This window comes from Sinohyriopsis cumingii, chromosome 8 (genome assembly GCF_028554795.1).
Source record: "Sinohyriopsis cumingii isolate HCF-2022 chromosome 8, ASM2855479v2, whole genome shotgun sequence".
In the NCBI taxonomy this organism is placed as follows: Eukaryota; Metazoa; Mollusca; class Bivalvia; order Unionida; family Unionidae; genus Sinohyriopsis; species Sinohyriopsis cumingii.
Genome location: NC_142968.1, coordinates 90,174,905 through 90,189,758, shown reverse-complemented (window position 1 = coordinate 90,189,758; position 14,854 = coordinate 90,174,905). Strand labels below are relative to the sequence as shown.

At 36.5% G+C, this 14,854-nt stretch overlaps 1 protein-coding gene across 2 annotated transcripts in view; it reads right to left on the bottom strand.

Moving 5' to 3' along the window:
- The window catches only part of LOC149794121 (guanine nucleotide-binding protein G(q) subunit alpha), a 107,970-nt gene that overhangs the window by 30,940 nt on the left and 62,176 nt on the right, over positions 1-14,854 (bottom strand). For both annotated transcript variants that reach the window (XM_089968106.1, XM_089968105.1), the window contains exon 3: positions 7,302-7,456. In XM_089968106.1, coding sequence (XP_089824232.1) covers positions 7,302-7,456 — 155 coding nt within the window. The remainder of the gene's footprint in view (positions 1-7,301; positions 7,457-14,854) is intronic.

Below are 14,854 nucleotides of genomic sequence, written 5' to 3'. Positions count from 1 at the left end.
AAGCATCTGGGGTGCCGCTGTAAAGTTGATCTGGTTCCCTGATTTCTTTCATTAATCCATAAATTAAAGCATGAGCCATATCAAACATGGATAAACCGATAATCTGGATTTTTCGGAAACTATCATTTTTCCGCAGCTTTTGCTTGTATGCCATAAGTTTGTATTTTAAGAGTAATTTTTGTAAGACTTGTGGCAAAACTGCAAGAGTTGGCAGGTCTGTTAGTGATAAAACCATTTTTTTGAGCTGCAAACTACAATGTGCAAAGTCAAATGGCTTTGTGGTAGAAAAAAATGTGTCTTTCCCACTGACACTGATGTCATCTTCTGGTGCTAGTTTTACAAGTGTTTACAATGGTCACTATCTCTATTTCTGCAGAACGTGCATAAGATAATTCTTTATTAGGTACAGACCATTCAAGTTTCCAAAGGGTAATATCATTTGAAACAATTTTATATTGTGATGCATGAATGAACTGAAAAAAAAATGCCCCTGTCAGAAAGAACCATAAATAAACTGACAAAATTCAGTCAGAACTGAAGTAAAGTTCGTAGCTGTGCATGTGTATATTCAGCTTCGGGACTGGGTCATTACTTTCAATGACTAAACATGTGCTTTGCATTGAATACTAAATTCAGTTGTGTTTTTTTTTAATGAAGCGGCTGCCATCTGGAGTATAATGTACATACCTCAGAGGATTACTTTTCAGGTTTAAACAGTAGGATAACTTGGCACAGTTCAAAAGAAGATCAAGGTCACGTCAAGTCTTTGCGCAAGTTTGTTAAGATTCCTTTGAATATAGTAAAAGCATCAAACTTTTACAAAAGGTGATAATCAGCCTTTTGTAAATGTAAAAAGTACAGTAGTATTAATACAGTTTTCAAGGCACCGTGACTACACTATTATCTAAAATTTGATTTGGCATCACATCTATTACATAGACTTCATTAGAACTAGGAAATATGTATAATCAACTGATAATGTAAATAAATTGATATCTCTCTCTCTAAAGAGCATTCTTGCAGGGGTCATTCGCAATAAGCCATGCCCATTTGATGGAGACCACCGTGACCACGTCCACTCCGCAGTAGTCATAATCAAAATCTCTACGAGAGAGTGTGGTGTGTAAAGCAATTCTCTTAAGCTGAACCAGCTACTCCACAAGGACACAAACGGAGAAGGTGGAGTTTTTTCTTAATCCTCTTCCCTCTCTTTACTACCACCCCGTTGCATGGTGTTCCGAAAATACATGTGAGCTGTACTGTATCTCTTGCCACAAGACATACTCAAATCAACATGATGTCCAATAAAAATAACTGTGTCTATCCCTTCCTCTTTTTATTCACAAGAATCGTAATATTCCTTTTTGTTCTTCTGTACTATTATTTTAACTTTTTAAGAGTCTTATTTTCCCTGTCATCTTCAACATGCATGACCTGCTGGAGCCATATTATTTTTAACAAAATTCTTTAATGAACAGTTTCATCATGCAGATGCTCTGCATAAAGAAAATGTATAATTTAAAGCTTCTTAAGTACTACTGTAAAGCTAGTATGGTACCCTGACAAATTCCACTAAATCTAATAGGACACCCAGATCCAGATCAAACACAGATGAGCCAGTTACCTGGTTCCATTTTTCCATACTTTAGGCCATTTTTGTAAGACTTGCGGCAAAATCATACGGGTTAGCAGTCTGCTTCTGCACCAAATACACTTGTCCATGGGCCAAAGTTTCTCAAGAACTGGACAGGTATTACCTTTATGGTAGTCTTACTGTTTGTAATTGGACTTATTGCACACACATGCTGCTGTATTCTGTTGCCAACAGCTTATATGCTTATGATTGTTTCTTCGGAAATCTGACATGTTTAATGTTACCAAATGAATGGTTGACAGTAGTGAAAAAATATAATCACTTACTTTTTGCATACATATATCACAACAGGTAAACACTCAGTCTGTCAACAGAAATGATTGTAGCATGGCAACGTCTGATGTAATCACTGCCTTGGAAAAGGGATGCAAGTATATCCCAGAAATTTAAAATACCATATTTTGTCTCAGTTATTCTTGTTTGTCTGTGCATATACCTTGCAAGGCCATTACTAAATAGCATCAGAATTTTATTACTGTGTAGCTAGTACAAGGATTAAATTGTGACTGGATTATGACACTGTGATTTCTCCCATGTTTGTTTTGTGTGTTAATTAGTAGAGCAAATGAAATCAAAAGCCAATTATGGTTATCTGTTATGGATTTCCATTAGATTGAGTAGATGTCCAATAAGCTTAGGCAACACTCTTGGCCACTACCACATCCACCGGAATGAGTGCTCAATCTTTAGTCTATGATGCATGTACTGTAGCAACTAAAGATATCTGGTAGATTTAGCATCATCAAATATCACCAAGAAACACATAGAAGTACATATGTGCTCCCATTCACATATTCACAACCGCACAGACAATATATAAAAAAAATCAATTGGACCATAATTACAGTCTTAATTAGATGCAGTCTCTGCTGCTCTCAGTAGTTCTGTGGGGGATTTGAAGGTAATGTAAGAGTTGGTTGTGTTCATCTTTGCTCACAATGGAAACAGGATGGTACTGTTCACTCTTCCGCAAGATCTCATCAAAGAAAATGACCCTTCTGCAACTGCAAATCTGTAGGGGAATCGCAAACAAGCAGGTCGGGAAAGTGATCTGCAGCCACGAATGGCAGATTGTGCTCTGCAATAAAACTGTTGAAAAGTACTTCAGCTCTTGTGACGTGAAGGTTGCTTAAACATGTTAGTTACTTCAGGGATCCAGTTCTTCATTTATGCATTGTTCTGTTGCTATATCAACAGATGTCATACACTCCAGAATGACTCATATCAATATAGTATTTATAGTAAGCACCAAAAAAAATAAAATAAACAAATGCTACCTCTTGCTGCTGTTGACACAAAATGTCGAACTATCAATCCATTCTCTGAAATTGAGTTTTTCTGGGCTTTGCTCAAATGGCAGATGGCTCATCCTTTCCTGAATCACAATGCATTTCAACATTTTGCGTTCAAACTTGTATACAGTTCCAACTATGGAAATAATTGGGTTTTTTATTTTATATATGGACCATATCTCCAACTTTGAACAAACAAGACCACTGATCACAAACTTGCCAATAATCTTCAATAATGAGAGTTTAAACATTCTCATTCAAGTGAATAATGTGTAACAACTTAAGTCTTCAATATGCATCTCTTTCATCCACCTAGCTTCACAAAAACCAAGTTTCGTTTACTTTACCCATTCAAATTAGGTTACGATCTTTCCCTCAAAGGACATGACACTTAGCTGTGACATTGTGGTTGTTGATCTGACTGCCTCATGTTTAACTGCCTCAATGACAATTAACTGTATGAACCGACTTAAAGGATAGTTTTACATGAGCACCAAGCAGCACTGTTCATACAGGCTACAGATTACAGATCAAGTATCTGTCCTCATGAAGTGTTAACAATATCAACCAACCATGTGCAAGATCACCTGATTAGCATGTGTGGATCTCACTGATGACTGAACTCACTAACTTGATCAAAATATATTCAGAAATACAGTCTGTGTTCACAAGCTCTGTAAAATCAGATGAAAGACCACCACATTAAATTTTTTAAATGTTGATCAGAATAAAACTCATCCCAGATCTTTATGAAATAAGGATTACTCACCAAACCTGATCAGAAATGTGGCCTCTCCAGTGTTTCACAAGTTCTATTAACCCTTTACCTCATAGAGCATAGTTACAAAGTGCAGCGCGCTATAAACAGAACACCTGTTACCTAGCCGACCCCATACGCATAGACCTGCCTGTGAACTGTTAAGCAATGTAGTGTATGTTACGTTTAACAGCAATTTTAACCATTTTACATTTTTGGTACACATATATTATATGTGGAAAAATTTAAGAGTAAACTCCGAGTGTTATAGCTGTGTAATTATTTTTCGCGTAAGAATTTTTTATGTGCTTTAAAATCTTGAGAGAACTCATTCACCATCATGTCAGTGAGGCCGCGTGACCAACCGTAGATGCATACATGCCAACCTCTGATGAGGAAAAAGTATAATCCAAGTGAACAAAAAGAGGAATCCAATCAGAAAAAGAGGAATCCACATACAACATGCTAAAAATTCAATAAACAATGATTTATTTGCCCCTCTCATCTTTTAACATCCTTTACTGCTTCAAGTTTTCATATGTAGCACTTTTAGCTTTCGAAAGCAACAGATTTTCATGTTGCATTTTAAAACACTTTGTACCAGCTAAGAACATGAATGTTTTTGCACACCATCTCCATATGGGAATTTCTGGAGCATGTACTCACAGGCTGTAGCATAATAATCTCTAACATTATCATAGAACACCTTCACAGCTAGAGTAGAATTGGGTTCTTTGAATTCTCTTGCTTCTGCACCATTAGCAAGATCTTCATTATCTTTCTATTAAGAACTCCGTAAATAACACCTCTGCATTCATAACATTCATGTCCGCACTTTAGTTCTGCTGTAGATAAGAAGTTACCTTAGTAATGGAATTCGTAAGATGAGCTAATTCATTGTGTTTCTTTGTTTTCAAGTGTTTCTCCACATAACATTGACCACCATGCTCAATATTAAAATCATTTCCGCACAGACTGCAATGAGCATGATGCTGCTCTAGAATACAGGGACTAGTATCGTTGCTTAAAACTGACCTGTCATACATGTACTATATAGTACATGTATGACAGGTCAGTTTTACAGGTCAATTTTAAGCAACGATACAAGTCTCTGTGCCCGAGAATGGAATGCTGTATTATGCCATTCATCTATTGATCTTTGCAGGATTCATTTTTTTTTTGTCTTTTTCTGATCCACCTGTGAAATTCTTTGAAAAAATATGTGCTCTAACACAAACATCGACTATCTGACTCTACATCCCTGTCTGTTTGTAACCCTTACTGATTTCAAAAACAAAAATGTTTAATGTGATAAAAAGTGCACAGATTTAAGTGAACTGAATCATTTATTTATAATTTCTAACCTGACTGTGACCAGAATGGCACTAATACTGGTTTCAACTGCACCTTTCATGCTTAACGGACTTTTCCATACTAACACAGCACCATACTGTGTACACTATGGGCTAGTTTATTTCCATCAGACAACATAATGACGTATTTCATCCTGTTCGGTAACTGCCGGATAATTCCATAACTGACATCACTTTGCAGACATGAACACTGAAAGTAAACCGCATGTTAAATCCATGGAAGATCTGTTGTCCTTCTTTTCTTTTGCTTGATTTGACATTGTAAATGTTGGAAGCAGATGACATACGTATGTACATCTATAGTTGTGCACACACCCCTTTGCTGAAAATGAACTTTTCCGTGAACTGGAAATGGATCTCGAGCATATCTGTCTATTGTATTGAAAACTTCCGTTAAGCATGAAACTCACAGATGATGACGGTGTTATTGACATCATGGTGGCAATCAGGTTACAAATTATAAATTAATGAATGAACTGAGTAAGTTCTGTGGATTTCTGATCTTGTTCATGCTTTTCGTTATTGGAATCGGCAGGGGGATACAAACGAGCATGTATATTCTGACTATAGAATACATCTAAAGACTTTTAGAAACCAAATAGTAAAATTATTTTCACACGGCCTGCAATAGACGTCACATGATGCTGCCCTCGTGTCCTCATCTTTGGAGGATTGTTTTTTTAGGTTTCGTTTATTTTTTGCCTTTTTTTAATCCATCTGTGAAATTATTTGAAAGGAGATATTTTTGCTCTCATACATGCATCGACTAAAATAAATTTTAGCGCCAAATACCTATAGACTGGTTCTGTACTAAATATAAATTAGAAAAATAGAATCTGCGCGTAAAGATTAAAAATTAGAAAACCAGTCTGGTCTCTCCTCACTAAGCCATACGGCTGCTATAAATAGAATACGAGGTCAAAAGTTTGAAAGTACAACCAGCATGTTTCTGTGTAATAGGATTGTTGCTATAAATAGAACATAATACTGTTAGGAAAGTGGACGCACAAGCGTACTCTTATACTGTAGTTATATAGAAACTGTCTTTTCTAAAATACGGTCTGTGGGATTAATGGGATGTTAATAAAAACAAGAAAACAAACAATTTATTATTTGGGGAAGGTGGATATACCAAGAAAGCGTAATCCATACATGTTTACGTGTAAGGCGTAATTTAGTTAAAAAAAAGCGTAATGATTACGCCAAAACTGTAATGGTTGGCATGTATATGTAGATGCCATTTCTCATACCTGAAATTTACAAGATTTTTGTCTGCATCTACATCACTAAGTCATCTGAATTTGATAATTTATAAAAACTAATTGCAGCCTTCATCAATATCAGAGCCTTTACCTGGTTACTGAATCTTTCATAGTTGTGATTCTAATCGTGAAAACTTCTTAAGTACTGAATGAAATCTATGACCGCTATTTTGGAGAGTGGAGATTACGACCCAGTTACTTTAAATAGCAGATATCGACCAGTGCATAAACAGTGACCACGTGATCTGATGTAATTGTCATTTGCAGAAATGAATGTAGTATCTAATATGGGGTTTTCAACGAAGGTGGCTCTATGAAAACCGGCTTAAAATGGCTGATGTTTACAGCCGACGTCAAAAGGCGCTTCCATGCGACTCGAGTCGAGGCGTGAAAAGGCGCTTCCATGTGAATGGTGTAGAGGCGCCCAAAGACGCTCGCATGAGGTAAAGGGTTAATCTGATACTTGATCAGATCATTAAAATACATGGATAATTGTGATCTTGATGATGTAAACTTAATAAATCTCAAGAATGATTGAAATGTGCTTTGAGTGTCCATTGGGCCATAATACAAACTCATTTGCTCTTGAGCGAAGTAATCAAACAGGTGTTCCACATCCCAAAATTACAGGATCCTAAAAACTTCCAGGATCAAGGAAAGAGCTAATGTGATCTGCAAGTCAGAGTCTTAGCGTAACATTCTTGTTTTTTTGGTTTTTTTTACCTCAACAAATCACAGAAGATGTAACTTTGAAAACTCATTATTGACTAGCTTTGAGTGGAAACTTAACCACAATCTGAGAACTACTTCAAGACCTTCAGTTTTATGCCAGGAGAGTTACAATCTCCTGGCATGAAACTGAATGTCTTGAAATAGCAACTACTGAAACCATGAACTCCAAAGAGACTATAATGTCCTATATTTACCACACTAGACAAATACATTTAAACAGTGTGAACTTACTATTTTGCAGAGTCTGATAGCTGGTACTCTCGTCGTCTGTCATAGCACTCCATTATCCCGCTATCTGCCCACAAAGACCTTATGGCATCTACATACTGAGCATCAAAGGTGGTTATTGTCTCATGGTCCAAATTCCTAATTGTTATGCCATTTTCCTGCAAAAACAAAGGTGATATAAAGGTGAGGTTTAACACTTATTTTCAATGGTATCAATGTTCATCTTTTGGGTGAAAAATGTTATTTCATTTGCATTTTAAATCAACAGACAGTTAAGTGTTAGCGTTTGTTGGTCTTTATGTTCATGGTTTGTAGAATCCACATAAATTCATACCAAACTTGACACTAGTCTCTTTTAGGAGTGATTTTCTCCCAGGTGTAGCTTAGTTGTACTCTGCACCGTCTGGGGGCAGCTTTGTGTTCCTGTAGGGCTGACCTGTATACAATCTCCATTTACAAATGTCGTCAGGTGACAATTATGTGGTTTGAGGAGAATTTAGTTTCATTATGTAATATTTCACTGCTATTATTGCTTTGCTGTATCTATTTCTGGCAATAAACCCCAATCTAAGGACATTGTTCCAATCTCCAATCTCAAATGGTCTTACACTCTACTGTCCAAAAAGAATTTCCAGGAATTCATTCCCTTTTTTAATTGCTTAGTGTTGAAACCATCTCTACTTTTCCTCAGTGCGATTATCAAACTAGCTACTGTAGCAGCAATATTAGATTAAGATGTGCATAATTTTCATTTAGGACATAAAAGGCACCATAGGAAGACTTTACTCGAGTAACTAATATAGATGTGATCATTCATTCAGAACAGGCAACAAGATTTTCAGCATGTTCATTGTGAGATATGAGATCAGGTCAGATCAGTACTATTTTCATCCATACCAACAAAATTATTTAATCTGTCTTCCGATTAAAACCCCAATGGTGATATGACCTTCCAATCTGGAAGAAGCAGCAATAACAAAATTCAAGATGGCGGTATTATTGGCCATACTGAATGTTAGATCGAGAGTATTTTTACTTGGTGGCACCTGGAAATCGCAAGAATCTTCTAGTGAAAACCCAATGCTGATATGATTTTCCATCCAAGAATAGTGATATAATTTTCAAAATGGCCACTGTACATTAGATGCCAGATTAAAATATTTTATTTAAGACCAATGGGATGCACAAGAAGTCTTCTGGGAAAAACAAAACAAAAACTATGTTGGAACAACTTTCCAAGGAAATAGCAATAACAAGATTTTGAATATGGTTGCCATAGTGGTAATTCTGGATGTCATATCAATATCCTTTTCATGTAGGACCAACAAGACATCATAAAAAGTCTTTTTATCTTTGTTAGTGAAAACCCTTTTGATATGATCATCTACTTATTAAAAGTAGCAACATTTTCACGATGTTTACTGTGGCAATCATACTGGATATCTGAGCAGCACTATTTTCACTTAGGTCTACTTAGGATGAACACGTGTTTTATGTCAGAGCTGATGTGGTAGGGTGATGGTGTGTAAAGATGAGCTGTTAACAAAATTTTGGAAATTTCACATAAATTGTCAAGGAATAGTTATTTTTGTAATTTATGTGCAATATTGGCATAACAATTATCAAATATACAAGGAGTATTCAAATTTGGTGACGTCATCAAAATTCACATATTAACTCATTAACCCTGAAGAATTTTGTCATTTTTGCCTGAATGGGAGCAGGAAACACATTTTGGGATTACTTCTGAATACATCCAAATATATCTGCCGCCTCCAAGAGATGGTCATTTAGCTGGATGCACAGTTGTGTTAGAAACCATTATCTCTGGTTATTTCGTTCATGCATGTGTAGAACGGTGAAAGTGGGGGGGGGGTGTCTTCTTTTTTTTCTGCTTATTGGACCCATCATTTTTGTATCCTGGCCACTATTAACTCCAAATCTCCAACTTGTCTTTGGTTTTGCAAAGGTTCACATGTGTGCAGTTCATAATGGTCTGCCTAACATCTCAGGCCAAAAAGTCTAAAATCCAGACACAAATATGATTCAGGCAATGAATGTTTGGTGTATAAAAAAATAGGGTTTCAAAAGAATATTTTTCCTCTGTATTTTGTAATGCGAGTAGAAAGTCCAGATTATTTGGTATCACTTGTAGAGCTACATCTGTCTACTTTTTTTCTGCAATACCATTCACTCTGGTATATCTTAAATGACTGACATACAGATATTGGATGAAAGGTACAAACTCAAGATGCATAAACGTGGTACCAGGGATTAACGAGTTAAATGCTGTCAGTAGGATATTCTATTACAGACTGTATGACAGCTGATAAGTATGGGTACAAAGCACAATACCCTCTCTTTCATGCGACAATGATCCAACATTAAATGAAAAGTGGGGTGAGATCACCAGAATTTAGATTTTATGACATCATCCAACAAGCAATTATTCAAGATGCAACAACATCCTGACATCATGTGTTATAATTTTCATGAAGAGATCTCTCTCACTGAGATAACGATAAGTTCTTTTAAAGATCTGAAATAGTTCAACAGGTCAAGGAATGTTGGGGTTTTTTTGTTGTAATCTATGTGCAATATTGACATACATATGCAAGGAGTATTCAAATTTGGTGATGTCTTCAAAATTCACATATTACCTCATTACACCTCGAACTAGTGGCTGCTGAATATCAGTGTACTTTTGTGAATGAGAAAATGTTACGTATCACCTTTCTTAGCTTGAATAGATAGAACTGTAGGGATCCAACTGAGCAAAGGAGCCTATCTTGATCATTCCCAGCAAAGACAAGACTATGAACTGGGATTTCATTAGGAACAGGAGCTATCAGGGTGTGCAGATTCTTGAGCACAAACTCAGGTTCTTGAGGAAGAAAGATTAAATCATCGTTACTACTGTAATGTCAACAATATTTTCCACCAATGAAACATGAATTTCACTCCTTCTCCTCACCAATGCTAGGGAGATCAGGAAGACTAGTTTAAGGTTAAGGTTCTCAAAAGAAGCTTCACCCAATATTCAAATATTAGATAATAACCTGAGAACAAATGAAAGATTCTAATCCATTGTTAACCAAAAAGGAGACTGGTCTGTGGAGCTTGAAGTAACTGATTAGCTCTGAAAGGATGGGTCCAACCCTGCAGAGAACTTAACAGTGCCAGCCAATTATTCTACAACCCTATATGGAGGATACCCAGCCATCTTTAAAGTTAAAATGAAATTGATGAAACTCTTCAATTGCAGTTAATGGAAAGCAGATAGGATTAATACATTTAACTCCAGCAGTTGCAAAAAATTGTTCCACTTGGCATCATAAATTTTGGAAGTCAATTCCTATCTAACTTTAAAGTAATGTGTCTGGCAACTGGGCTCACAGGCCTGGTGGACATTAGATACAAGCCAGAGGGTGAAGGTGGATTTTAGTAGTGCTGTGCACAAAGGACCATCTGTGCTGCAACAGCAGATTTTCCACTGCAATAACAGTCTGGGATTGTTGAACAACAGGTCAAGGAGACTGCTGAACCACATTCACTGGGTTCACATGGGAGCTATCAGAATGAGCAATGACTTGGAAGTACCAAGGGATTATTTGGAAAGTGTGGAATGTGTAGGCATGAAGTGGATCCCAACTGAAACTGATGGTGTTCACTGCAAATGCCCTCTGTTCTGACACTGGAGAGACATCATGAGGGAGCTTGTTGTTCAGCCCACTGTGGACAGGTCTACCACTGGCTTTCCCCAATGAAAAAAGTGTCTATGCTACTGATTGATGAAGAGACAATTCAATGAGGACTGCCAAGCAGTCATCCAGAATACTCATGCTCAGAGTATGAATGACCATGAGAATGATCTCTGAATCTGTCTAATGAAGAGTTGTCAGAATTCCAAGCAGAAGGAAGGAACACGAGTGCCCTCCCCCAAGTCCTTAAGAAAATTACTGCTGATGTGTTGTCCACAGCTAATAAAACACAGCAATGTTTTGTGTGGTTAATGCACACTTTAAATGCTAGACTACCCTAATTTCTATAATGTTGATGTGAATAGAAGATTCTTCACAAACAGTCCCTGCAGGACTACCCTTAGCCAAGATGGTATAATATCCATCAGAAAATAATGCACGGCAGCAATATTAATCAATTGATAATGGTTGATTTAACATTTATCTGTGACCACTAACTCTTACATGGGAACGAATAGCAAGACTTTTAATTAACCTTTAAGTTTATTTGACACAAAAGTCTTAAGATGATAATACAATGCTGGTCAACTTGTAAGTGAGCACAATAATACAACTAACACTTATGCAAGTCAGGAATCAAAACACGGTACTAAATTAGATTCTCAAGGAAACACTAGCATGCATCACTGTGATGGTCAGGTATCACATTTTAACATTTCAAATACAAGGAGGCACATCACATTTATGATGACTAAAATGAAGCCAAATTTAGAAACACAAATTTCACTTGATAATCCTTTTTCCCCTCAAGTTTTAGTTTGGAGGTTAACAGCAACACAAGTAGTTTGTTTAGTGGTCAGGCAATTGGAGTCAAGTGCCTTGCCGGAGGTCACATAATAGTAGCTGAGCTAGGCTGGTCAGTTAGTAGATTTCAAACCTGTCCCCCTTTCAATTGAAATTCCAGCATGCTAACCAATGAGCCAAGCACCTTCCATTTCTTTATGTATGGCTACCAGCGGTCATTACCTACATTTTAACTGATAGATATTTTCATTTGATACAGAGATGCTACCAGAAATTTTAAGACAAGCAGGTCCCTCACTTCTACTGGAAGCAGGAGCAATCATAGCAAACTATGTGAATTGGTAGTTGATGGGAGATGTCATTATTATAGGGTGTAGAAACACCCAATTTAAATCAAGCATTTAATGATTTTGTCATTTCTTTGACAATAATGTACAAGGTATCTACATACTTTATTGTTGCTCTTCTCGTAATATTCTCTTTCTTATCACTCCTCTTCCAAAAACCTTTGCAAGCTGATCTAGTAGACCACACACACACATCACTATAGGCACAAGTTTCTTTACTGTTTCATGTTAGCCCACAGGCCTTGATCACTTTCACAAGAAATCATTGGGAAAAAATGGGAAAATCCTTTCCATATATATTATCAAATTATGTATCTATATAGGATTTTGTTATGTTTCTTTTGTAGATATTCTTTTTTTTCTTCTTAAATATAACAGTGATGAGAATTTAAAAGGTCTGTGGTTACCATATTCATTGGAGTAATGTTAATTCTACTTTGTAAACTATATCTCCTTTCATTCGGCTGTTAGTAAAGGCAAAACTGTTGAGTTATGGCCAGTATGATTCAGAAACTGGCTTTCATGATACATGCAATTTTCCATATTTCATGCATGTTTTTCCTTAGATTTTTCTATCAGATTTTCTGCAACGTCTAAACCATAGTAAACATGCTCTACATTTCTCTATTATCACTTTTGGTGCCATGCTCTGCAGCAAACCGTTTGATATTTCATTCTCCCTAGTTTCATCCTTAACAGGTGATCTTCCCACCTCGATGACTTTCCTAAAGACACCGGTTATTAGCTGTTTCAATATGACACACTGCCGTTGCACTTTACAAACATGATTTTGGTCTTCAAAAAAAAAAAAACCAGCTAAAAAAAAGGGTGGTTTGTGTGTGATTTAAATTTTGAATGTAGCTTTAATAATCTTTCAGTCATATCACTACAATGTCTGTATTGTGGTAGTTTATAGTGATGTCTAGCACTGAAGCATCATGCTGCAGACATGTAGCATGATGTCCCACCCAGTCACATTATCCTGACAGCAGGCCGACCAGTCCTAACACTAACCTCTTGATGCTGAGTGCCAAGTGAGGCAGCTGTTAGTACCATTTCTTGAAGTCTTTGGTATGACTCGTCCAAGGTTCAAACCCACGACCTGCCACATCCAAGGCAGACACTCTATCCACTAAGCCACCAGAGCAGTCCACTGTGTTATATTCTCAGGTTTATGTTTGGGGTTCTCATTCCACATATTTTGCCAAATACGACGAACATGCTGATTTATACATATTTTGAGATAGTATATGTAATCTTCCATTGCAAAGCAAATTTGGGTGTTTTACCCTACCCTTTATTATATACCATTTTTGACAATGATTAGGCAGCTAACACTCCCACCCCACCCAAACTCTCGACTGTATGATATCAATATTGGGGATAGTAACCCTTTACCTCATGGGGTCTGTTGCCGTGTTATACATGTAACAAATCACATAGTGCAGTGTGCTATCAATAAAACACCTGTTATCAACATGCCTCAAGTCACATACACTGTTTTGTTTAATTTATAGCAGTGTAGTATATATTAAATTTAACACGGATCTTAATCATTTGACCCTTTTGGTACATATCTATTATCTACAAAAAGGTTTGAGAGTAAAATTATCTTTACAGTTGTATAATTATTTTTTCACAGAATGATCTTTTCATACACTTTCAAATCTCGAGATAACATTTTCACCATCAAGCCTGTGAAGCAGTGTGACCAACTGACATTTATCAACTACAACCTCAAAATCTACCAGTTCTGTTTCAAAGTCTTCATCACTAATCATTTAAATTTGTTAAATTATCAAAAATCAGTACCTGTATCTAAAATTACTAAGCTTTCATAGTCAATTCTAATCATCCAAACTCAAGAAAGTAGAGCTAAATCCATGGCCTCCATTTCTGAGTGTTGAATCCGACCCAATACTTCAAATAGCAGATCATAACTAGATCTTAAATACCAACCATGTCATGTGTCCTAAATAGTCATTTAACTCGATGCCTGTATAGTCCAATGTAGGGTTTTCCAAAAAAGTTTGCATTACAAAAACCAGCATAAAATGACTGATGTTTACACTAGGCATCCAAACACACGTCCATGCAGATGGTACTGAAGCACCCAAACATATTTGAATGCAAATCTGGTTGGTGTCCACTAATGATTCCATGATAATGGGGTAGTGGCATCCAAACAGTGCTTACACGAGATAATGGGTTAACAGGTTGTCAAATTTAAGATTCTGTAAGGCTTTCAATATGGAAAGGGAATATAATGTAATTTGTTTCTTCTGGGGGGGTTTCAATATAGTTCAAAGCTTAAGTATGACTAGGTTATGCACTAAAATTGAGACTATTTGGTAACTGGTTGAAGACGGTACCATAGTGTTGCTATTGCAGCTCCTTTGTACTCTGTGTCTTGTGCTAAACACTTTAATGGGTGAGTTCCTAGAATTCTTTATTTTAGACTACATAGTCCATACATCTAAATTAAAATTAAGTGGCTATATGTACAACTTCAAAAACACATTTTGCCATTATCTACTTTAACTCTGCCAACAGTCTAGTTCAACGCACTCTAGTAAATGTTCACTATTTCATAATTATACTGCTGTGAATTTTTAACTGGGGCAACAGAACTTAATCTGTAAACAACGAGCCAGAATGAGGATATCAACAATGACCATTATATCCAATGGACAACAGCATGAAT